General features: G+C 43.1%; 1 protein-coding gene across 18 annotated transcripts in view; it reads left to right on the top strand.

The window, feature by feature from the left end:
• The window catches only part of CAMTA1 (calmodulin binding transcription activator 1), a 976,509-nt gene that overhangs the window by 100,644 nt on the left and 849,916 nt on the right, over positions 1 to 25,949 (top strand). For 3 of the 18 annotated variants that reach the window (XR_004028395.1, XR_004028397.1, XM_030805212.1), the window contains one exon: positions 3,133 to 3,680. The exons of 14 other annotated variants lie outside the window; for them this stretch is intronic. Coding sequence is in view for 1 of the 4 variants with exons in the window: in XM_030805212.1 (XP_030661072.1) it covers positions 3,133 to 3,204 (72 nt within the window). In the remaining 3 variants the exon portion in view is untranslated. Of the gene's footprint in view, positions 1 to 1,731; positions 1,838 to 3,132; positions 3,681 to 25,949 lie in introns of those variants that run through there. One more of the 18 variants, XR_004028396.1, reaches the window with a different exon arrangement.

The following is a 25,949-nucleotide window of genomic DNA, read 5'->3' on the forward strand; positions in this document are numbered from 1 at the left end:
AGAATTCTTCTCAAAAATTACCCTCAAAAATCCTACAAACCCCACTGTTAGGAAGCCAGCCCATTTTGAGGCAAGTATTTGTGAACCCTGTGTTCTTGGATGCCTTATGTGTTGAAGGAATAATTACTTGTTCATTTTGTAGTGCTAAAATCCTGGGAATGCGCAGTCTAAGCAGTCTAGAGCATGTCAGTGTCCCACCTTTGGAAATCTCCTAGGAGCGTGTAGAGACTCTGGTTTATCATTAACTGTGTTGCTTTCCTATCTTTTACACAAAGTATTCTCCTTCCCACACCATTGTATTCACATGACAGAAAGCTCGGTTAATGCCATTTAGTAATAATGAAAGCTTACCATTACATACATTTTCTTAAACTCTCTTTATTGTAATTAAAATGTTTCCATCTGATGAGGAAGTGTATGGATACCAAGAACTGGAAATTAAGCAAGAAATTAAAAGAACATTAATGGCTTTCTTGTAATTTGTTTTGAGGTTTTTCTTCCCGCTAAATGGTGTTTTGCTTACAAAGTCACACCTCACACACAAATCTTTATGATGAATGGACTGGAATATATCCCAGCAAAAGAAGAGCTATTTTATGATACCACTTGTAAATTACAACACATGTTATGGAAGTATTTGCTTTTTAAAAAATATTAGCTTTTTAAAGGCATTGTTAGTATAATTAATTTGGCACACACACAATTCTAGTTTCTTTGAAAGTGAAGGTCGGTGTGTGTGTGTGTAGGGGATTAAGAAAGTGAGAGTTCTGACATTTAAAAAATCATTTTCTATTTATACCTGAGTCATTAGAATGCTCAAACCATCTAAAGTATAACATTTAAACTTGTAGTTCATTCATTCCTTCAGAAATTTGCTGCTGAAACTTAAACTTAAACCAGCATAGCCAGCATAGCCTTAACCAGGGCAGGTATTTGGTCTGCAGTAGGCAAGCCTTTGCCCCCATCCCTCATCTTCAGGCTACAGAATCCACATGCATGCCACTGCTCTGGTGGTTCTTTTTCTGGTCATTTGGACTTGTCTCTACTAATAAAGTATTCATTAACTTGAAACTCCTACCTCTGAATGTAGATGCAGGTGAAAGCAGAGAAATTCCAAACCCACCCCTTCCTGATCAAGTGCAACATGCCCCACCCAGCTGCATCTCACCTGCTTCCTCCCCTCCCCTCCCCTCCCCTCCCCTCCCCTCCCCTCCCCTCCCCCTCCCCTCCCCTCCCCTCCCCTCCCCTCCCTCTCCCCTCCCCTCCCTCCCCTCCCCTCCCCCTCCCCCCCCCCCCCCCCCCCCCAATGTGTGGACACTTTTTCTGTCCGTTCCTACTTGCTGTTCCCTTCTCTGCACGAGCCCGTCCTCTGGAGGGCAGCCCGCATGCCACTCCTCCCATGCACCTTTTCTTGGGAACTGTGTTCAGTACAGCCTGTCCTTTGGTTCACTCTTACCCTGGGCACTGCTTCCCATGTCCTGTGCAGGCCCTTGCCATAGCATATTGTGATTTATCTCTGTTGGTGTCTTTACTCCACTCAAGTGGGAGCTCCTTGGGCAAGGGTGCTGGGCCTCCCTTGTTTTTGTTTTCCTTGAGTCCACCATCTGCACGTGGTTATGGGTGGATGGATGGGGGAAGTGACAGTGGGGTAACATACCTTCAAGCCCAAAATGTAAACTTAATAAGTGTTTTGGAGGAAGAGAAGAATAAATACTGTTTTTGTTTATACAGGTCTTAAAATTTTGGTAGCAGAAAGCAAATGTGCAAAGAGCAATGGAAAACAAGTCAGAAGCTGCTGTCTGATTCCAGAGGAACTCGTATTTTATGTAAAAAAAATGTAATTGAGATTTGATTGCCTTGAAATCTTCAATTTGTTGTGCTGATATCTTAAGTAACTAATTATTTAGTTGAATAACTACTAGGGAAATAGGCCATAAATGTCACTCGTGCTTTCCTTGTAAGAAGCCCACAGCTCTTTTCACAGCATGCTCTTTTCAGTACCTGTTGTAGGCTTGTGAAAGTCACTGGCCTCTGCGCATTGGACACAGGCCTGAATGCGATGTTTTACTCACATTTCGTCCACTGGAATTAAACAGTTATGCTGATATTCAGTTGATTTGAGGTTTGGTTGGAAATCAGTCCCAAATTTGGGAAGCAAATGAGACAGAACCCTCCACACCCCACCACATGCTTCCAGCTCATCCCATGAAAACTCATGAGCACAGTGTGGAGTATTTTATCTAAAGCCACTCCCTTTTTGACCCTTCCCCCAAAATAGTGAGGGAGAGAAATGAAAGAACAGATCTGGGGCTTGCCTTCAGGTTCACTGTGCATTTTTGGTCATTTTGGTCATTTTAGAAGTCATCTTTCACTTGCTAGGATATTACATTAATTAGGAGATGCTAGTCGTTTTGTTCATGGAAACTGGAGTATCCCTTTGAAGTATTATATTCTTCTAATCTATGAAACTGGTCCAGGAAGTAACAATGGGAAGTGCTGGAAATGGAATTTAAGAAGTCCACCTTCTTAGTCCTGTGCTTAAGCAGAGAGTCTCTAGCAGGGAGCCTCTGGAAGCATTGTATTCTGTTGTATCAATATGTACTTAGAGATGTTAATCTGAATTAGGGAGTTGATTGTACATAATGACTCCCCTGGGATGCTATGTTAGAAGAAAACCCAAAACTTAAGTAGTTTGCCGAATATGCATAGTAAGTAAAAAAATTCTTCCAAAATTAGTGTAAATTGAATCTGAGCCTTGATCTTCTTTGAACCTTTAATTTTTTATTTGATCTTTTAAAAAAGTTTTGTGGCCTCTTAAAGATAAAACCTACAACCCAATAAAAGTCATGCTGTAATGATTGCAAAAAGACCATTGTATGAGACCCAGTTTTGGATTATCATAGGCGAAGAAGTCAGACATATATGGTTGTATATACATGTGTATAGTATGTGGGTGGGGGTAGATACATACCTGTTCATCTATATACGTATGTGTGTTTAATATATACTTTAGTTTGCCTTTACCCAGGTGTCTCCTTCTCTCTCTGCCTCTGGAAATGGGGCAAATTTTCTTCAGTTAAAAACAGAAATAGAAGCGACAGTTTTGACCCATTTTACACCTATTTATTTCAGGCTCTCACCACACACTTGTTCATGGGCGCAGCAAAGAAGAGGGATCCACAGAGCTGGAGCCATGAGGGCTGACACATTGGAATGAAAGCTGGCAGAATTCGTAGGGAGAGCTTTCCCATCCTGCCAGCCCCATGTCTGGCTTTAAGACAGTTCTATTAGTGAATTAACTGTTCTCAAAACCCCAAATTAATTTGAACCGAATGTTACTAAAAATGAAATAGAATAAAGTGACCTACCCTTGCCTCATCCGGAGTTATTACGAAGGAGCTCCGCAGCCTGACTGAGCTCTGGAGAGCGGGGCTCTGTGCACACGCCTCCTGGTCCAGAGGCCTCCGTGACCATCCATGATACCACTCTGTCCCCTCAGCAAGCTGCCTTTTTCTTACTAGCACCTGCCCCAGCGGTGGTATGTTTTCCTGTCAGTTACTACCTGTCTCAGCAGAATGGAAGCTCCATGAGAGCAGGGCCTTTGTCTTGTCCCCATGTGTCTCCAGTGCATAGGACAGTGCTGACACAGTGCAGAGTCTAAATAAATGCTGTTGAACGAATGTGTGGGTCACTTGCGTCGCATCCTTTCTGAATGTTTTTCCTTTAACTTGCCATTTATATATACCTTTTCCAATGATAAAGCAGTGAAAGTTTGGAAAGAAGCATAAAGCTTTTGTTGTGATTGAAGTAACTGGAAGCCTAGTTCAGGGTGCTGTGAGAAGCTGCAGCATATCAGGACTTTGGAATTATGAATTACAGACTTACTATATGTGATGGTATCGGTGCCTCCTGAAGAAGTAGAAGACAGAGATGCATAGAAACATGACTCACGTCTCTGGAATACTGTAATATCGACATCTAGTGAGAGTCTAGAAAGAAACATGGAGAAATCAAAGGGAGGTAGGAAACAGGCAAATACTTAGTGGTTCTCAATTATTTAAGATAAGTTTTGGCATCAAGTAAACAAGATAAATCAAAATATTTTCTAGGCATCAACAAAGATATAGAGGAAACTTGGAGGCAATTACTTAGATAATACTAACAGAAGTACTTTTATTCCAGATACCTCCACAGATGCCATGGTTACCCCGTCTTTATTCGTTGTGTGTTGGCATAGGCCAGAATACTAATATTGTTCTTAAAAACCTTTGAGGAAGTTTTTCTTTTTTTCTTTCTTTTTTTTTTTTTAAGCAAAGAACAGAAACAAAACCAAGGAGACAGTATCCTGTGATGTAGGCTGTTATCTCAAGGTGAGTTTATTTGTAGCACTAACTTGTGACGAATTGTTTAAAGAACTGAAACTTCTTTTTAGGTATAGCTTATTTGTCAGATTTTGTTCATTTCAGTGTAAACTTCAGTTATTTATTACACACTGAGGGAAATCAACTAAAATCAGGAAAACCAATGTCCAATTGAACTTGTTTTATTTTGCATAGAGAAGTAACCAATATTTCTGATCAAACCATTAAAGCTGTTTCAGTTCCTTTTAAATAAAAGCAAAGGCTAATTTTTTTACATACCACAAAGCAAAATAAAAAAAACCTTTGGTCATGATGCATTTTTTATTCAACTGATTGCTGAATTATTTTGATTATATAATCTTCTACTCTTATAAAAGTATAAGAAGCATGAATTGTGGGTTGAAGAAATAAATGTAGAAAGCAGTTAATGAGGCAGAACTCACAAATCTGTATTTATAGTTTCATGGGCAAATAAATCATAAGCAGAGGATACAGATGTAAAGAAAAATTCTTGATCGCATTCAAGAAATGCAAGGTCGAACTAACTTTTTACTAAAATGGAATTGTATCGCCGCTCAGAGGGATGTGGGGAATAAAGTAAGTGGGATGTGCTTAGAGCAGCAAGCTAGGCCGCAGTGCACCCTCATCAGTGTCTGCTGCTTGTCTTACGAGGATTCTAGCACAGAAGATTAAATCATGTTTTAATCATGCTTAATAAACGGTACTGTAGTTTTATTATGGTTAATGTCCACTTCTAATTCAATGAAGAGTGGCTTTTTAAAGCAAAGGAGAAATCAACATGTTTTTCTTGGCGCTCTTATATTGTGTGTGTGTAGAAGATGCTGGGATGGGTTATCCATACTACAACCCCTGTGACCAGAGATGCAGGAGCACATGCATCACTCCTAGTTTTATTTTATTTATTTTATATGTTATTTTCATAAATCTGAAGGTTTGATCAACTTACTCTTTTTAGTATATTCTGCTGCTGCATGTGTGTACCTTTAAGTTTTGTAGAATTAAATTGAAAATTTTGACCAGTAAATGCTTAAAGCCACTGTCAAAATTACATACTTAGCACTTCATTGATTTGAAGGCTAGTTTTCATTCAACATTCCTGCAGTTCGTGTGTGACCTGATTTTAAAGAGCAGTTCCATGAGTTAGTGCCCTCTGGTGGCACATGGAGGATGTCAGGCAGAAAGGGACTCTGACCCAGGAACCTTCTGGAGGCTCTGCTGAAGACAAGCCAGTTTATAACTGGCCCTGTGATTTCATATTTTTTCATGTGTTCAGTGCTTGTCAGTTTCCTACTCCATTAAGCCACGGCCCTGGCACTGACTCAGTAACAGCTTTATAGCAAGTCTTCAGCAGCTTAGGTTGTGAGGGAATTTCCGGGTGGACTTGCTATAAGAAGGGATTACCAATGTTGAGATTTCCCATGAGGAACCAGGACATCCATTTTTGGATGCATCTCTTAACTCCCTTTTGAAGAGCAGACCATGTCACTTCCTGGGTTAAGGAAGGAAGGCTCCCTGATGGCCTTTGAGTGACTCACTGGCACAGCTTGGGGTGAGCCTTCCAGTGGGTAGTCTTTGATAGGCCTTAGTTTCCCATTTTGATCTTCCCTGGAGGGCAGCCCATCTTGCCCACTTAGGCTCTTGGACAGCTTTCTTTTCTTTTCTTTTTTTTTTTTGAGGTGAAGTCTCACTCTGTTGCCCAGGCTGGAGGGAGTGCAGTGGTATGATCACAGCTTATTGCAGCCTTGACCTCCTGAGCTCAAGTGATCCTCCTGCCTTAGCCTCCTGAGTAGCTAGGACCACAGGTGGGGGCCACCATGCCTGGCTGATTTCTTAATTTTTCTGTGGAGTCAAGGTCTTGCTATTTTGCCCGGGCTGGTCTTGGAACTCCTGGCCTCAAGCAGTTTTCCTCCTTTCCTCCCCAAATGCTAGGATTATAGGTGATGAGCCACCCTGCCCAGCCTGCTTGGCCAGATTCTTTACTCTTTAGGCAGACCAAAAACTGAATCCTCTCATCACTCTGAAAAGTTGTGAGACCTCAGTAAAGTCACTCTTCCATGAGTTTCTTTAGCTGTGAAATAGTCAGTTTCTAAGCTGTCTTTTGAACCTGTGTCAAGAGAGAGTTGTGAGGATGATGTGAGATGATGTGTCTGAGAGTCCTGACACATTGACCTATGCAGACTGCTACTAAAGACATTTCCCTTTCCTTCCTCAAAGGCAAGCCTCCCCACCTTGATTAAAAGGTCATTAAAAAGGAACTTTATTTGACAATAATTCCATATTTATAACGAAGTTGCTAAGATAGTTTGGAGTGCCCATAGATCCCTTACCTAGTTTCTTGTGCAATCCCCACTTTTATACTATTGAGTTTCCCTGATGAGTTTTCACGTATGTAATCTCTGTGAACTTGGATCAAATTTGGCTTAAATGCCTATTTACCACTTTGCTAAGACAAACGCTTGTGCTGAGTCCCTGAATTCCATTGTAGATATGTTGGCATTTGCTTCCAGACCATCCTTCTGGTTTTACCTTGCCCTGTGTCTGTGGTCATTTGACATTAGAATAGCCTTCTGTGATTTTCCAGGATCTTAACACCTAAATATTTTCCCTGCTTGTACAGCTAATGAGTTGTGCAGCCTAAGGAAACACGGGGTAGTCAGTTTTCATCAGTATTTCAACTAGGCATTTTTGCCATCTCATAGCTACTTCTCAAGCAATTAACAATTTAAGGTAGTAGCACCTGCATCTTCAAAAAAACAAAACAAAAGATTTTTTATCTTCAGAAATAAGGAAAGAAGCTTATTGGACTTCCCAATAGAAAGTCCACCAGTCAATTTTAATACATAGATAATCTATGATTAGTATTAGTATATGAAAAAAATAGTAGCAGCTCAGATTTTATGTACTTCTGCAGTTTAGGAAAGTGATGCCACAGACAACATCTCATTTGGTTTCTTAGCAACCCTGAAAGACCAGCAAGGAGAGCTTTGCCCCTCCCTTTTCATGAACCCGAATGTTGTAAGGGAGGCCAAGGAGTGGCCTGGCTGAGACTGCACAGCCAGAGTTAGAGCCCAGGTCCACGTGAGTCATTGTACAGACACATCCTGAGCACGAGCCCACGCACTTCTGCCATCAGGAGGCTTTGAAACTGCTGTGGTTCCCCTTTTAAAATGGCTAACCTCTACTTCAGCAACCTTATTTATGCATTCATATGCATAATAATTCTTTAATGTCTAGTAGACAATTTTCACATTTTGTTTCAGCCCAGATCTTTACTAAATTTTGTGAGATCAGCATTGTTGGGCTTGAATTAACCAAACCTCGCCATACTGTGCCTTCAGAAATCCCAGATTGGGCGGGTTGTGAGTTCATCTCATCCTCTTCCTGAGGTTGACACTACCAGCACCATCAGCAGGCTCTGGGATAACTGCGGCCCCCTCTGAGAGGCTACATCTTGTTTGCGATCTGTGGGTTACATATTGTGCTAGAGATAAACCTTGACAGTAGAGATGTGTGACATATTTTTTACAAGAGTCACTGAGATATTTGAATGAGAAGATGATGTAGTTTGAAAAAGTGATAAATGGGCCAGGTTCTTGAGAAACTAGCAGAATGTCTTATTGAAACCTTGGGATCCAATCCAAAAACAGAAGTGTCTCCCAAGCAAATTTTTTTCTTTTTTTTTTTGCAAATGTGGTGGGGGTAGATGCTTTTATATAAATTCTATACCTGTTTCTGTGGTATAAAAATCAAATTTTGTCCTCTTGTGCCTCAGTTGGTTGGTTTCATTTTCGACTAGGTCTCCGTTTCTAACAGCATCTCAGATAACTTCTGAAAAATATGGGTTCAGTGGAGCTCATGTGCTGGAGGCTGTAGTGGCAGCTAGTTCCAGACTATGAGATCTCAGTGACCACTTTGGTGGGTGTTTTGTTTTAAATCAATAATAGAGGTGAATTTGTACTACAAAGTAAAATGTATGAGTAGATATGTTTTCATGTTTTGAAGTTTTTTATCTTCAGAAATAAGGAAACAGCCTCATTAAAGAATTGTTAAAAAAAAAGCTGTGGCCGGGCACAGTGGCTCACGCCTGTAATCCCAGCACTTTTGGGAGGCTGAGGCAGGTGGATCACAAGGTCAGGAGTTCGAGACCAGCCTGGCCAATATGGTGAAGCCCTCGTCTCTACTAAAAATACAAAAAATTAGCTGGGCATAGTGGCGTGCCTGTGATCCCAGCTACTGGGGAGGCTGAGGCAGGAGGTGGAGGTTGCAGTGAGCCGCGATTGCGTCATTGCACTCCAGCCTGGGCGACAGAGCAAGACTCCATCTCGAGGAAAAAAAAAAAAAAAAAGAAAAAAAAAGCTATTTGTCTGTTCTAGCCTGGCACCTATGAGTTCTGGAGCAGCACCCAAAGCCAGTTCCTGCTGGCTTTCCTAGGAGCCTCTTTGGTGTGGGTGGGCGAGCTGCTCCCTTGCAGCAGTTTCAGATGTCACTTGAGAAAAATATTTGTTGTTGTTTGGTTGCCCTTTTCAGTTGTGATGCTTTTAGGAAGTTAGGAAACAGATGAGATAGCCTGGCTGGAATAAGAGGGTGGGTAACCACTGATCTGAGATCATCCCTGTTGATAGGTTTGCAGAATTCTAAATGGAGATTTTAGCTTCACATGCACACTGAGGGGGTTGTGCATTTTCATAGGCTTATGTTCCATCAGGGTTTCTGCATGATCTTGGGAGAGAGAGACTAGGTGTAGTTCTTGGCTCTGTTGGCTGGTGGGTTTAGCTGTGGATCACTTAAGAGACCCATAATCCTTGCTTTTTGTACCATTCTGTATTCCGTTTGTCAGGCTGAGAGGGAGGGGGGTTTGTGTTAATTTGTAGCTTACTGACCCTGACTGGAAAAGAGATTAAGATTTTGGTTGTATAATTTACATGAATGACCAAAAATGTCAAGCCCACTCCTCACACAGATGACCCAGGCATCCAAATATTTACTCCAATGATTAGTGTCTTTCAGCCGTGGATGGGCACTTCTTTCCTTTCCTTTTTCCTCCCTGTTTTCTTTACCCACCAGATAGAGTCACACTGAAAGATAAAACAGGCTCTGGGATTTAAATGCTGGAAATGAAGATCGATGCTTTCAGGTGCCTTGTGGCAAGCACAATTAAGTGAACGGAGAACTGGGGCAATTGTTTATTTGAAGGTTGGTGTGACATATGAATGAACTTATTTTTTCAGTACCCACCCATCTACCCTGAACTGAAATAGGCATTTGGAGTAGGTTTTGCATTTTCAGTTCAATTTTAAGAACCAGCCATTCACTGTGAAAGCGAAGTTGCTGGGAAGTTTGTTTTAAGGATGATGCCACCCTCTATTTCTGTGAACCCAGTAAAAATAGCATGGAATAAAATTTAATTATGCTATACTGAATATTTCATGTGGAATTAAGGGGCAAAAGCTGCCTTTAAAAAGCATTAGGTTTGGAAAGAATAAAGGCTTTGTAGATTCTTTGGAAGATACTATAATTAAAAGATTTGCTCAAATGTATTTTTCCCTTTTTGAAGAATTTAAAGAAATCCATCCCTCCCATCCTAAATTGATTACCTCTTAAGCGTCAGCCCTTCTTGGCAGTAAATACGGTGAAGCTGCCGCTATGCTGATTTGACGGCTTCTTTCTGTTAAATGTAAAATAGTTTTTTAATCTTCTGATTTAGATGTTTAATAGAAAGTATATGTTTGACTTGCTTTGGTTTCTGCTGAACCTGTATTTAAATCCACACAGTTTGAATAAAGTGAAAACATCACTGGACTAGCTATTTTAAACATTTCAGGGTATAAGAATGCTAAATGGGGGTTCCTTTTAAAAATAGAAATGGCGGCTTGCATTTACATAATTACTGCTAACTAGCACAACATTTTAAATGGTGACAAACTCAGGGTAGAAAAAGTATCTGTTTTAAAAGCCTGGTAAAAGGAAGCAGAAAATGCTTTGTGAGCAGCTGCTTCAGATGGAGGGTCTTTGCAAAGCCAGGAGACCACGACTTTTCAGTAGGGAGGGCGAGGTCAAGGGAGGAGGCAAGACGTAGCTCAGGCAAACTTCTTACAGGCCCTCAGCTGGTGCGTGGGCCTGAACTCACCCACCTTTCATTTTGAAGCATGATTCTAAGTATTAACACTTCAATCTGCCTTGGTGTTTGGACAGGGTGCAGTGTTCTCTGTCCGCTGTTAAAAGTTGTCAGGTGAGGGTTGAAGTTCAAAGTTGGTGAAAGAGCATGGAAGAATATTTATGAACATGAAGGCTAAGGTTGACTTACACAAACTCATCAGTAGTCCAAGCCAGAATCTCAGGATTGTCCTTGTTTCTGCCCTTTTTTCCCCATCCCAGACATCCATCTTTCTCCTTCCAAGGTACATCCATCTTTGCACATCTCTGCTAGTACCACCCTAGTCCAAGCCACCTTCTTTTCTTTGCCTGGAGATCTGTCACATTTTCCTGTGTGGACTTCCTGTCTCCAGTTTGCTCCCCTTGCAATAGATTCCCCATGCACTAGCCAGGGCAATCTATGAGGAATGTAAATAGGATTCGGTCACTAGCTTAAATCCTACAGTGACTTTCTATCCATTTGGAGTCCGGTCAGCATGAATAATCTGGCCCCTGCCTCTCCATTTCCTACCAGGTGCCCCTTCCCTCTAAGCACATTGACCCTTCCCATACGGGGAATCCGTCAAACATGATTCTTTTTTGCATTCACTGTTTTCTCTACCTAAAATGATTTCCCCTCCTCCCCATCTTTGTGTGCTGACTCCTTTGTATCATTGAGGGCTCACCTCAAATGTTATCTCCTCAGAGAGACCCTCCCTTGATAGCCTGACGACAGGTGATAGTCCCCTGTCACTCTGTCATGTGGCAGTATGGTTTTCTCATAGCATTTATTACTGTCTGAAATTGTCTCTTCTTTTTCTTCTTTTTCTCCTCAGTTCCTCCCCATCCGACTAGCACTTTTAGGGCAGGGGCCCTGTCTGTCTCCTTCTCAGCTGTGTTCTGAGCAGTTAGATGTACCTGCAAGTGCCCAGGTATCCATTGATTAAATCAGTGCGGGAGCGGAACCCTCACTAATGCCCAAGGAGAGCTCTCACTTGGTGAACTGGCTGCCTAGAAGCTGCTTCTCAAATTCTTGCCCACATTTTTTTTGAACCGTTTGGGAAAAAACTGCTCTAAACTTTGCCTTTTAGGGTTGAAAGTTGAAATTTGGGGATTCACAGAATGCTTGTACTTAAACAGAATCAGCCTGTGTCCCTAGAAGGACATGAAATTCCCCTAGTTTCCCCCAAATGAGATGAAAAGATAATTTCCTAGCATTCTTGGTCCATAGTAGGAGTTCACCAGTGGTGATCTGCCTCTTTGTCCTTCCTAGGGCAGTGGGATGGCACTGCTTGCCTTTGCTGAAGACTGAATTTGAATTCCCTCAGACCCAGCCTTCGAAGCCAGATAGCATTTTCTGTGATTTCTCCTATGGCGTGTCTGGCCGGGATGCTTTCTGTGTCGAATGTTCATTTTGGGGTTAGGTAGCAAATCTGTTAAGATAGAGATATTTGCAGAAATCTAAACTTTGGTCAGCCACTTTTTGTTTCATTGGTTTTGCACCTGGCAACATCCAAGGGTTCAGGAGGAAAACATGGTAATGGCTACTGATACCTAGGCAGTTGTGATTCTTTTCTTCTCTAAAGAAGCTGACGCAGAGGGTTCAATTAACTACTTCCGAGGAACCCTTTGCATCAGCTTCCTTAGGGAAGAAAAGAATCACATTTCCAACTCACTGAGTCTCAAATGTATTATGCCACTCCAAGCTATATGTTGAAGTATTTACTTTGGTCTTGAATATATTCGTTGGGGACTGGATTGTAGAACTCAGGAGACCCATCTGCTTGGCAAAAACTCCCCTGTGCAACTTTTCATTCTTGTTGCTGTCTTTATCAGGGCATTATTACAGTGATTGGGTTGTGCAAAGAGAAACAGTAACTTCCTAGTTAATTTATAGTGAAATGGACCTTTTTAGAACTGAGACCTGGAGATAAAGCCGTGGAGCTGGAGGATTTCATTTGCTTTTGAGTGAGCATCAATTCGTTCGACTAGTAAGAGAACCCCTCCCTTCTCATGTTTGACAAGAGCTGAAGATGCCTCAACTCTGCTTGGTTCCCCACTTGCTCGAGTAGAGAACAGGCTCAGGTAGGAGGGAACAAACAGGATGAGCACAGGCAGAGTCAGGAAAGGGCCCGGCCTATTCAGGATCAAGATGTGTGAAATGAAGGTGGGAAGATGGGGGTGGAAAATGGGTTTTGACCAACATATGGATGGTCTTGTGTGCAAGAAGCATGTAAGCACAGCAGATTGTGTTCCCATGGTGACAAGCTGCTGAGCCAGTGTGTGTTTAGGGTCAGCGTGGGGCGGGGAATAGTGTTGGAAGTCCATGTCAGTCATTGGTTTCCTAGTTAGTGCAAACTCAATAAGTCTGTATTTACTGGAAGCCATTTTTCTCATAAGATTAACACTATGAGGAACCATCTACTATATATACACCCCCAGATTGTATATCGCTTTTCTGATTTGACTTTTTGGCTGATTGCTTTTGAAGTTAATGTGGTTTAGTCAACTGAAAGTTCTAAACATCTCCCTTTACCTACCTGGTCAGTACTCCTGGTGAGTTTTTGAAAGGCAGTGCGTTTCCCACAGAGATTGATTAGAAGTTAGTGTGTGCAGTACACTTGACCCTATGTTTGACACACATTCAGTGTATGTGGTGATTATTGTTTGAAAATGAAACAGGGCCCTCTGATGGAACCTGAAAAAGTGAGATTGGCACTTCTAGATGGATATATGGGTTGTGTTTAACTGCTTTGAATGTTAGTAAGGGAAAAGTATCCACTTACTATTGTTCATTTCTTTTTTCCCAGCCTTAAGAGCCAAAACGATTTTCTGCCCACAAACGTCTTGGTTTTCTTTTTCTAGCCTGTCTTTTCATGGCTAAGATATTTGCAGAACTTTCTGGCTAGCCACCAGTCCATAACTTTTTCTCTTCTTTGCAGACACTGTGTTTAGTGATATCTGAAAAACCCTACGAATCTGAAGTTGTTTACCCTACAAAAGTTGAGATTCCAGTTCATTTGCTAACCTGCAGTTTCTTATTTCTTGTCTTGGTACTTCAGTTGGCTCATTAAATGTTTCTTAAAATTGGTTGAGGAGCTTAAATATTTGTTAAAATTGTAGTGTGTCCTGATTTAGAGAAAACTAATTATTATGTACATCTTACTAGATCCATCTGTTGCCCATTCCTCAGATACAGTGATAGAAGGACATAGAAATTCTGGGCTGGGCGCGGTGGCTCAAGCCTGTAATCTCAGCACTTTGGGAGGCCGAGGCAGGCAGATCATGAGGTCAGGAGATCGAGACCATCCTGGCTAACACGGTGAAACCCCATCTCTACTAAAAATAGAAAAAATTAGCTGGGCGTGGTGGCGGGCGCCTGTAGTCCCAGCTACTCGGGAGGCTGAGGCAGGAGAATGGTGTGAACCCAGGAGGCGGAGCTTGCAGTGAGCTGAGATTGCACCACTACACCCCAGCCTGGGTGACAGAGCGAGAGTCCATCTCCAAAAATAAATAAAATAAATAAATAAATAAATAAACAAACAAACAAACAAACGAAAGGAGATAGAAATTCTGTCTTCCAGGCAGATAAGTTAAAGTTCATGGAGTGTGAGAGAATGGGCTCATAACGGAACAGTTATCCTGGGTGGAATTGGTGCTTCGTGATGGTACAGATGCTTTCTAGGGGTATGCTCAGGAAAGATACTGGAAAGAGATTTTCCTAAGTCTCATCTCAAATGAGCTTTGCTTTGCTTCAACTGGCCGAACTCAGCAGGCCCAGCTAGCCTGATTCCTAGAAGGACCTCCAGCCTCTTGTTGCCTAGCCGACCTCCAGACAGGTAGCTGGCCAACATGGGGCCCCCTGGTTTGTTTTATTTTGTTTGATTTTTTTTTTCTTTAAATGGAATAGATGATCTAGACCTAGCACCAAGGTGCCTCTGTCTTCCATCACCTTCATGTACCTGAGTACCCACAAGCTCGCCTGTGGATCTGTAGGAAAACCAGGTAAGTCTCTAAGATCTGAGGTCATCTGTACTGTGGATGCTTCTTCAGGGTGGGGAGGGTGTGCTGCCATTGACAGCCCTGCACCATCATGGAAGCGTGCCCAGTCTGCTTCTCCATCTTTGATGCACTGTGGATGATAAATAATCATAACTGCTGTGTGATGGCTGAGAGGGATTCCAGCCAGTGTGTGCTAGGTTATAGTGTTTTCCTGATAGATGGAGCCTATTCTGGGAAGCAGCTTATTGTCTCACGTGAACAGGCTTTCTAAAATAAATGACTGCTTTCTTAATATTTTGAATCATTTTCTTCAGCACATGTTTTGTTGCCGTGGTTTGAAAGCTTGCCAAATATATGCCTTTGCACAACTCCCTGTAGGGCTGGGAATACAATCAGACCAAACTGTGTGATTTAAGGTTGAGCATAATTGGGAATTCAGCAATCACTTGCCTTGTATTCGATGGAACGGCAGTGGAGTGCTTGAGAGTTACTTCTCTGTTAAAAAATTATGTGTATAACACACACACACACACATACACACACGCACAGTTTCATTATCTCATAATAAAGTTGTATCTGAAACCACTGGGCAAAAATAACACTACCATGATAAATAATTGCTTGATTTTTGTGATGGAGGCAGGAATTAATTTCAACAAATCATAGCAGTTGATACTATAGATATGACTGAGGACTTAAGTTATATAAGGTTGCGGAATGGAAAAAAATCACGTGGTGGCAGCAATACATTTTAAACACAAGCCCTTGTCAAGTCCATCGGTTGATCTGTTTCCTTGTTTCTGTGTACTTTAGTAATTGAGCCATAAACTTGGTGAACTTGGTGTTGCCTCTCTGTTATACAAGCATCTTTGGATTTTACGTTGCCAACACTGTGCGTGTTTGTTGCTGTTGGATTGTCAGTTACCTATAATTGAGACCTTTTCGTGGGTCTCTTTGCTGGTGGGAAAAATGCTGTCAACAGCCCCACTACCTGGAGCTCTTTGAAAAGTCACATGTGAAACCCAGAATTTGTTTACCAGGCTGAAAGAGATCACTTTGCCAGAAGCTTACAGTAAATATCCAGATGATAGAGCCTGGAGATACACTAAACATCTGCTGCTTCATTGCTTGGTACATTGGTAGTCTTCAGGCCTGCCACCAGCACTGCAGACTGCACAGGACACAGAGGTGGTGTGTGGAAGGGATAACTTTGAAACTGTGTGTAAGTTATCATAGCCACCAGAGTTTCTGGATGGTGGCCTCCCATTCCCGTGCAATGAGACAGCCTCCTGTCATCCCTTGTAAGATGGTGTTAATCTGACAAGAAAGGGAAGTAAAAACTCTGAGGTCAGAATTCTAAGTTTTTTTTTTCTGGAATTTTGAACACTTTCTAATAATTGAAAAGCACCTGTTTTTTGGAGTTTTAGACAGTCAAATTAATCTAACTCCAGAGTTTAGCCTTTATTTGCAAACAACGTGATTATGAAAAACCCCATGGAATCCATATACAAAAAAACCCAAGCACCTGTGAGAATAAGTGAATTCAGCAAGACAACAAGATACAAGATCAATTGTATTTCTATATATTAGCAACAAACAATTGGAAGAGGAAACTTAAATATCAGTACCATTTACCGTAGCTTCAAAAACTTAAAATACCTTAGAATAAAACTAAGAAAATGTGTAAGACCTCTATGCTGAAAACTACAAAATGTCTGTGAGAGAAATTAGAGAAGATATATATAAATGGAGGGCTATACCATTTATTGAAAGACTAAATAGTAAGATGTCTGTTTTCCCTAAATTGATTTATGAATTCCGTGCCATCCTACTCAAAATCTAGATAAACTAATTGCAAGGTGTTTATGGAAATGCAAAAGATCTAGAAAGACCAAAGCAATTTTGAAAAAGAGCAAAGCTAGGAGATAGCCTGATTTCAAGACTTCCTGTAATGCTACAGTAATCAAGACAGTGTGGTATTGCAAAAAGATGGACATATAAATCAATGGAACCAAATAGAGAATCCAGAAACAGATCCACACATAGATGCTCAATTGATTTTTGACAAAGGTGCAAAGGGAATTCAATGGAGAAAGGATAGTCTTTTCAACAGATTGTAATGGAACAACTGGACATTCATGTGCAAATAAAATGAACCTCAATCCATACCCCATACTGTATATAAAAATTAGCTCACAGTGGATCGTAGACCTAAGTTTAAATCTATAAGCTTTCTGGAAGAAAACATGGGAGAAAGTTTTCATGACCTTGGGTTAGCAGTGATTTATTAGATATGGCACCAATTGCGCAATCCGTAAGAGAAAAAACATTTGTCAGACTTCCTAGAAATTAAAAAATTCTGTTCTTCAAAAGGTACTGTTTAGATAATGAAAAAACAAGCCACAGACTGGGAGGAACCTTTGTAAAACATACGTCTAATAAGGGATCCATAATGTATGAAGAACTTTAAAACCTCAAGAATATGAAAACAACCCAATTTAAAAATGGGCAAGAGAGTTCTATAGACATCTTAGGATACACAGATGGCAACTAAGCACATGAAGAATGTTCAACAGCGTTATTCATCAGTGAAATGAAACTAAAAACCACAATGAGATACTGGTACACAGTTACTAGGGTATCTTCCCAAAATAAAACCAAAAAGACCATGGTAATACCAAGTGCTGGTGAACATGTAGAGAAACGGAAACTCTTGCCTGGTGCGATGGCTCACACCTGTAATTTACCCAGTACTTTGGGAGGCCGAGGCAGGTGGATCACTTGAAGTCAGGAGTTCAAGACCAGCCTGGCCAACATGATGAAACCCTGTCTCTACTAAAAGTACAAAAATTAGCCAGGCATGGTGGCAGGCCCCTGTATTCCAGCTACTTGGGAGGCTGAGGCAGGAGAATAGTTTGAACCCAGGTGTTGGAGGTTGCAGTGAGCAGAGATCACGCCACTGCACTTCGGCCCGAATGACAAGGTGAGACTCCATCACACACACACACAAAATAAAAAAAATTTAAAAACCTCTTGGACTGGCTCGTAGGAACGCAGAATGCTACAGCCACTTTGGAAACAATACTGCAATTTTCTTATAAGTCTATACTTAGGAATCTTACAAATCTGCATTTACAACATGGCCCAGCAATCCCACTTCTAGGTATTTACCTAAGAGAATGAAAAGTTATGCACCTACAGAAATTCATATGGGAACATTTACAGCAGGTTTACTCATGATGTTCAAAAGCTGAAACAACCCAAATGTCATTCAACTGGCCAATGAATAAGCAACTTCATTGGAGTACTACTCACCAGTGAAAAGGAACAAAGTGACACAACATGGACTAGTCTCGAATGCATTATGATTAGTGAAAAGAAGCCAGACTCAAAAGGCCACGTACTGCCTGATTCTGTTTATGTGACCTTCTGGAAAAGCCAAAATTATATGGGAAGAAAACAGATCAGTGGTTGCTGTGGACTGGGTATGGGGGTGGGTCGATTACAGAAGAGCATGAGGGAACTTTTTGAGGTGATGGAAATTTTCTGTATGGTGATTGTGGTTATGCAACTCTGTTTGTCAGAATGTATGGACCTGTGCACTTTGAACAGGTAGTTCACAAAAGAAGTTATACACATGGCCAATAAACATGTAGAAAGGTGTTCAATGTCAGGGAAATACAAGTTAAAACCACAGTGAGATGCCATCTATTATTAGAGTGGCTAAAATAAAAAAGACTGTCAACATGAAATGTTGGTGAGATTGTGGAACAACTGCAACTCTCAAACATTGCTGGTTGGTGTATGAAGTAGTCCAACCCCTTGGGAGACTTGATTGGCAGGTTTTCTTTCCTGAAATTAAACATACATGTACACCATGATCCAACAGTTCCACTCTTAAGTATTTACCTCAGGAAAATGAAAATATATGTTCCCAAAAGAACTTATGTAAGAATGTTCATATAAAGCCAAAAGTAGAAACAGCCCAAATATCCGTCAATTGAAGAATGAATAAATTATTACAGTGGTATACTGCTGAGTAATAAAAATGAACTACTGTTAACCATATGGATGGAGCTGAAGAACAGAAGGACATACCCTATGAATGCATTTAGATAAAATCCAAGAACGGATGAGACCACTCTACAGTGATCAAAAATGTTTTCTTAAGAGTAGGGAGGGGAATTAACTGGAAAGAGGCAAGGAAGCTTTTGGGTGGTGGAAGTGTAGGCTCAGTCCCATTTTGGGTAGTGATTACGTGTTTATACACTTGTTAAAACTCATCCAACAGATTAAGATCTATACATTTTATTGTATGTTAATTATACCTTAATTAAAAATATATTTAAACCCACTTTTACAGCTGTTTTATTGAATCCTAAGTTTATTTAGAACCACTTATTCTGTTGGATCATCATTATGTGCATTTTGCATAACCCAAGTTTCTATGTGGTGCATCTTGTTGGCATTATCCAGTATTTTACTGAAGCACGAGGAAAGACTCAGCTTGTGATTGTGCCCTTGGACATGGCTCAGAGCTTCAGAATATCAAAGGAACAGGTGAGTAACCCATGTTTCTGACCCTGGGTCCTATAGGACCTGCCTTTATTTACCAGTTCACCATCTGTAGAACCTCAGTGTTACGAAGAAGTTGAAGACTTTCCATATGCCTAATCTTAAGGGGCAACCCTTTCCAGAAACTAATGTAGCTGGAATTCATCATTATGGATTGAGCTGGATGGGTGGGAAGGAAGGAATGGTGTGGACAAAGGATTGGAAGAGAGGCCCTTGCTCCAGTTTCCTGTGGACATCGCAGACCTTCTTTTTATCTGTACTCTCCATGGGCACTGTCATCGTTGGGCAGGACTTCTATCATTACCACTCTGTTGAAGATTCCCAAATTATCTACAGTTTATCCCTCTCTCTTGAGTTCAAATGACATATCCAGATATTTATTCTACCTTGCTCACTCTACTCAGCAATGTGCTGCCATTCTCATTTTGTGTAAGTTTCTCCTGGCCCTTCCCTGGTACTATTTTCTCTCTCCATTTCCCTTCTCATTCTTTCCTTCACCACAGAAATTGTGCATCTGCCGCCTCATTCCATTCAGTAGGCACTTCTCATGTTAGAATTCACTGAACACTCTTAATTATTAAATCCCATGGCCTCTTTTCAGCTCTCATCCTTCCTGGCTTCTCTGTAGCATTTGTTGATGTTAGCTGTCCTTTTCTTGAAAGAAGACCTGTCTCTCCCTCAGCCCTGGGACACCGTCTTCCTGCCTCACCACCTGGTCCCTGTCCCTTTCATGGGCACCCTCTGAGATGGCTCTCCTGAGCTTTATATTCTTGACTCTCTTTTACTAAGAGCTGTCTGGATCTCTGGACTGTTTTCTGATTTAAATTTCTGTTTATCTGCCAATGACACCCACATCTATATATTTAGGCTCTCCTCCGCTGCACTTTAAGCCTTTTTTTTTTTTTTTTTTTTTTTTTAATTTTTGAGACAGGGTCTTGCTCTGTCGCCCCAGGCTGGAATGCAGTGGCATGAACATAGCTCACAGCAGCCTCAAACTTCCAGGCTCAAGCAGTCCTCCCACCTCAGCCACTCGGTATCTGGAACTACAGGCATACGCCACCATGCCCAGCTAATTTTTTTTTTTTTTTTTAGTTTTTGGCAGAGACGAGGTCTTGCTGTGTTGGCTAGACTGATCTCGAACTCCTGAGCTCAAGTGATCCTCCCACCTTGGTCTTCCAAACTGCTGGGATTACAGGCGTGAGCCGCCACACCTGGCCTAAGCCTTTGTTTCATATTTCACGCTGAACACTCCAACTTGCTGTGCATCCAAAGCCAAACATTCTTTCTCCAACAGGTTGTTTGTGTGGTTTGGTGTGTGTCCTGAGGCCAGTGGCCCACGCTTGCCACTCTGGGGTCCGCCCTGTTGCTGTTTGGCACTCCCTGGAGTCATGAATGAAGATCTATAAATTCCGCCTGTGAACTTCATGTTTTCTCCCATCTTCTCCATCTCTGTTGCCCCAGCTTGGGCCCTCATGAGCCCCCAAACTATTCCTGGGTCTCCTTGCCTTGTTCCTCCCTTTTTTTTTTTTTTTTTTTTTTTAATTTTTTTTTGAGATGGAGTTTTGTTCCTGTTGCCCAGGCTGGAGTGCAATGGTGCAATCTTGGCTCACTGCAACCTCCACCTCCCGGGTTTGAGCAATTCTCCTGCCTCAGCCTCCCGAGTAGGTAGGATTACAGGTGTGTGCGACCATACCTGGCTAATTTTTGTGTTTTTAGTAGAGACAGGGTTTCACCATGTTGGCCAGGGCTGGTCTTGAACTCCTGACCTCAGGTGATCCACCTGCTTCGGCCTCCCAAAATATTGGGATTACAGGCGTGAGCCACTATGCCCGGCCTGCTCCTCCTTTCTTTACCATCTGCCTCTGTCTTGCCCCACCCCTGCCACCAGCCCCGCTTCCCTCTCATAATAAAGCTTCGGCTCCTTAGAATGCCAGTGGAATCCTTTGTCCATGCAGTCCCTTGGCCCTTCTGCACTTGGATAAGGCTTCACATTAAAGTTTCAGTTAAACTCTCCCTCCTCTCTGTATTGTCTGTGCCCCTGCCTCCTGCTTTGCGTTTGCATTGTGCTTTGTCTCTTATTAATAGTTCCTGCAAGTATCTGTCCTCATATGTGGAGCTCTTTGGGGATAGCGCCTGCATCTCTTATTGCATGTTCTGGGGCCAGATGCAGGGCCTCATACACAGAGTGTGCTCGGTACAGGGTTGCCAGAGTGCAGAGTTGCTGCCGGTGGACCCTAGGGGAAGTGCTGCTTCATCCTCCCTGGAGTCGCTCCTGCTGCTGGTTCTGTGCCTGCAGCTCCCACACACGCCTCTGCTCCTTCAGATAGATGCCCTGAAGGGATGTGGAGCTGGTGTTGCCTGTGGGAACGTTGAGGCTCTGGCCACAGGAGCCCAGCACCTGCTTAGGATCATGAGCCCTCCAAGTCGCCCACGATCTTTTCTGACAAGCCAGGAGCGACTGCTGTTTTATCTGGAAGCTTTCCAGTGTGTGATGCTAAGAAGAGGGATTCCCTCTTTCATGTCATGTCAAAATGTTCCTGGCGATTGATACTCCCAGGTCCTCCTCCTCCTGGCAAGATGAGGGAGGAGGGAGAAGAATGGGGAGAAACCCCCTGCCAAGGGGTCTCTCGGGAGATAGAGGTGCCAAATTTGTATTAAAGGACTATGTCTTCCCAATGCTGAGCCCAGTGCATTTGTTGTGACCAGGCTGCTGATGCTAGCTACTTAGAGATGGCAGAAAAGGCTCTGATTTTCCTCCCTCACTGTGGCAGGGCCGTGGGTAGTGGCCCTTCTCTCAGCCTTAAATCAACCAAAGAAGAGGCTCTATCCTAGACTGGCTCTACCCCACTGACACAGAAAATCAAGGTGGCGGCAGGTGCTGCAGGCAATGGCAGGAGATGTGCCAGGGACTTTGGCCATGGGAGCAATGGAGTTGGGCACTTTTAATTGCTACCTTTAATAATTACTGTTCAAGCAACAGAAGGCAAAGTGGAATTGTTTCAAAGGCAAATTGGAGCAACAGGAGCTTGGAACTTGGCTCAGAAATGTGTGCCTTCCTTCCCCACTCTGGCTGTTGTTGGAATATACTTTTCATTTAAGTTTCCCTCCCCCTCATTTTTGAGTGCAGCAGTCTTTTCCCTAAAGGGAGTGAAATAGGAAGGTGCTAAATGAAATATTCTCATATAGTTATTATTTGCCTGGGGCCAGCTCAAGTTTCTAAAGTAAATCAAAATATGCATTTTAGGTAAGTTTAAAACCTTTCTGCCTTATCCATGTGGGCAACTAAGGAGAAGCAGTTGTGACCCGCTGTAGAGGTAGGAGCTGTTGCCTCTCCCATCCCCCGCGTCCTAGCCCTGTGACACAGCCTTTGTTCTCTCGCAGGGACTCTCGGGTCTGAAGAGGAAATTGAGATCCATCTTCGGGATAGGCAGACATCATTTAAGGTCTCAATATTTAAATATATGTGATTTGTCTGTTCTAATTGCTTTTTAGTTTTGTTTGCTTTCTAAAAATCCGGTGTGTGGTTTCCGCTGTGTCCTTGAGTTGGTAAAACAGTAAGAGTTATAGGATGTCCTGGAGGCCAAGCAGCATCATCAACATTCAGTGTTTGCTGAGTCGCCAGACATCTGGGCTCTGGGATGGATGGAGGGACATAGTCCCTGACCTCTAGGAACTTTGTTGTAAGGAGACATGGCAAACGAACTTGCAGTCTCAGCAGCAGCTCTCCCAGTACCCCCTCCTGCCCTCCCCCCGCCGTCCCGTATTTCTACGCAGGGTGCATGCAGAGGTTTTCAAGTGTGTGGGTTGCTGCAACTTGACTCAAGAACACTTCCCCAGCAGGGCATGCTCCTGGGGGAGTTTCAAATGAAGGCAACTGAGGAATTCAGTGAGCCAGGCACCTTTCAGGGCTTCATGGGACTCCTGCTGAATGGTGAGCCAGTGGTCCCCTGGGTCGATAGTCTCTTCCCAGTAAGACTGAAGGTTCTGAGTCGAGCAGCAGGTACTGGGCCAGCCTGCCTAGGGAGTAAGGACAGCTACCCCTGGCCACTCAGCCACTCCAGAAGTAGCGTGGGCACGTGCCCCGTGACTGGCAGACCAGTCAGCCCTCAGTGGGGCCCTTCCTGTCCAGCCCTTCTGCTCCTGCCCCACCTGGGAGCCATTGTGGTCCTCAGACCTGGCGCAGTTCCAGCCCCTCCCACCCCGCTGTCGTTCCTGGCTGCCCATCACAGTGTCCACAAAACCCAGAGGCCTCCCAGCCCTATTGCCGTGGTGGTCTGCCTTCTGGCTCCCTCGCCAGCCTCGTGGCCTCACATCTTGTCACTTTTTCCTTGCCTACTGGAGCCAGGCTGGCCATTTTTTCTCCCTCAGACGTGCCAAGTAAGTTGCTGTCCCTTCTGCCTGGACCCCCAGACAGTGCCCACCCTGTGACTTGAGAACCCCTTCTTTGCTCGTCACCCTTTATGAAGAAGACATCTCGTCTCTTTCTGCCTGCATCATTTTCTTCCAGGCGCTTAATGCTATCCGTCATCATCCCACGTCCCGTCCCCTCCAGGGCGCCAAGGCACACGCAGAGGGGCCGTTACTCCCCCTCACTCCCTTCACGCCTCTTGTGTCCAGCAGTGCCCACGGCAAGCAGGCTGACAGGCCAGGGTTCTTGCCTTGTTTCTCCACCATGCCCTCTGCTCTCAGTTTATCTCCTGGCTCTGGAAATGCTGCCTGCTGCTCGCTGCAGAGGTGAAGCCAGAATATTCAAGAAGTATATTTAAAGTAAAAGTTGAGCATGCTTTCCCCAAGAAAAGGTTTTCATGTCAGTGAACTGGCAATGCGATCACCTCCTGACGGTCTACTATCAACTGGAGGCTCTTAGGAAAGCGGCTCTGTCACCTTCTCCAGGGTTTGGTGCAGCCCAGTTCATAGTTGTGAATTATAGTCCTTGTTCCTTTTCTTGGGGTAGAGAGTTAGGGAAATGGACATGAAATTTTTTAAAAATATGCTTGGTTCAACTTTGATAAAATACCCTTCATGAGACTCTGGGGGTATGGCATTGTGAGCTCAACCCCAGAGCTAGGTAGGAGCCTTCGTTGAAATGCTCCTGGCTTCACCTCCCCTGCAGCTGCTCAGTGGGACAGTCTGTGCCAGGTCTCCTGAATGTGCAGTTCTCCACCAGGAGCTGTTATTGACAAATAAGTGTGCAATATTAATTTAGCCAGATTCTGGCATCTTCAGAATCACACATGAGTATTGAGAAGTCATGGCTGAAACTCCTCGATCAATTTAAATTTAATTAAAAAGCATCGAATCAAAGAATAACATGGCAAAGTACAATAATAACCACAAGCATCTGCGTCATTTTATATCATAATCCTTTTAAAAATTTTTTTCCAATGGTGACAGGTAGGATTAAGCAGGCTGACTTGCTGCATTCTCTTCTACTCCTCAAGAAAACAGGATTTCCTGGCCTCTAAAAGAAAACTCAATTTATTTGTCTGCTTTGATCATCTAAAGTATTAGATGTGGACTGGAGAATCCTTGGGACTTAATAATTTAGATGAAAGGATACACAAAGTCACCTAATACTACTTAATAATACCTAATACCTAATATTTGGATACAGTATTTCTGAATTACTTCAGAATACTTGCGAATTTCTAAGCAAAAGTATAGTTATTTCATTCTCAGGAACTCCCTAAAAATGACAAAGAAGTGCTTCTGGCTTCACGAGCAAGGTTGGAAGCAGGCACAATCTGGAAATTCAGAGCCAGAAAAGGCCCATCTCCAGCAGGGGAACAGTTCTCAGGTTGAGGCCAGGGGCCTCTACCCTGCAGTGGGCTCTACAGCAGACCCTTGGGCTGGCAGACACAGCAGGCAGTGGAACTGCGCCTTGCAGGGGTTTGGCTGTGTGGGATTGACGCAGCTCATGGGGTGTGGAGGGCTCTGGTCTCCTAAGGGGCCTCTGCCTGCCTGTGAGTTTGCAATGTGGGACTAACTGGAGCAGGTGGGGTGACCCACAGGAGGTGGCCTAGGTACATTCAGCTGTCCTGGACTGATTCTGTGACCTTGAGGGTAAGCCAGATACAATTAATCTGTGTGCACAAAAAGACTTGGGGAAAAGACTCCTGAATGAACTTCCTGGGTCTCCCGGTTTTCAGGCTCAACTCTAAGCAAGGATAGTGGTGACTTTTGGCTTCGACCTCTCTGGTGTTAAGCTGAAGCCAAGGAATTTTTCCCGCCTCTGCATGTACTTCGGCTGGTTGCCCCAAGGGTGGCCCAGCCTGTGTGGAACTCTCTGGAGCAGCTAACCTGGTCCAGGTCACCAATCCTGAAAATCATTTGGCCTTTCTCACAATGTACCATTGTGGAATTTGCAGCAATCCTTATTTGCTTTTGGCTTTATCTATATATTGACTAGGTGTTTGGGTCCAGGCCAAGCCACTTGCTGTCCTCTTGGAGTTGACATGCTAAGGCACTAGTACCCGTTGTAGGGCCCAGGTGGCTGCCCAGCAATGCAAGGGCGCTTTGTTTATTGTCTTCCTGCTGGGTCATAATTAAGGTTCACTATTCAAATGATTCCAAAGCCTTCATGGGCTTGACCTAGGTGACCTGCTGGGTTGAAAGGAAAAGCTGTAGTCTCAAAACACCAGTATGGCAACTGTTTTTTTCTTCTTTTTACCCCAGTTTTCTTCCAGCTTCTGCGTAGGCACAGAGTCACCTGGGTGGCCCTGAACTTTTTTAGCCAGGCTGGAATGTAACTTTGCAGGCTTCATTCCCTCTACAGAAATGTTTTTGCTACATTGGAGGCTCAGCTCATTTTTTGAGGGGAGCAGGGTGGGGAGGGAAATGCTGGTCTTGTTTCTTGAA

This window comes from Nomascus leucogenys, chromosome 24 (assembly GCF_006542625.1).
Source record: "Nomascus leucogenys isolate Asia chromosome 24, Asia_NLE_v1, whole genome shotgun sequence".
Classification (NCBI taxonomy): domain Eukaryota; kingdom Metazoa; phylum Chordata; class Mammalia; order Primates; family Hylobatidae; genus Nomascus; species Nomascus leucogenys.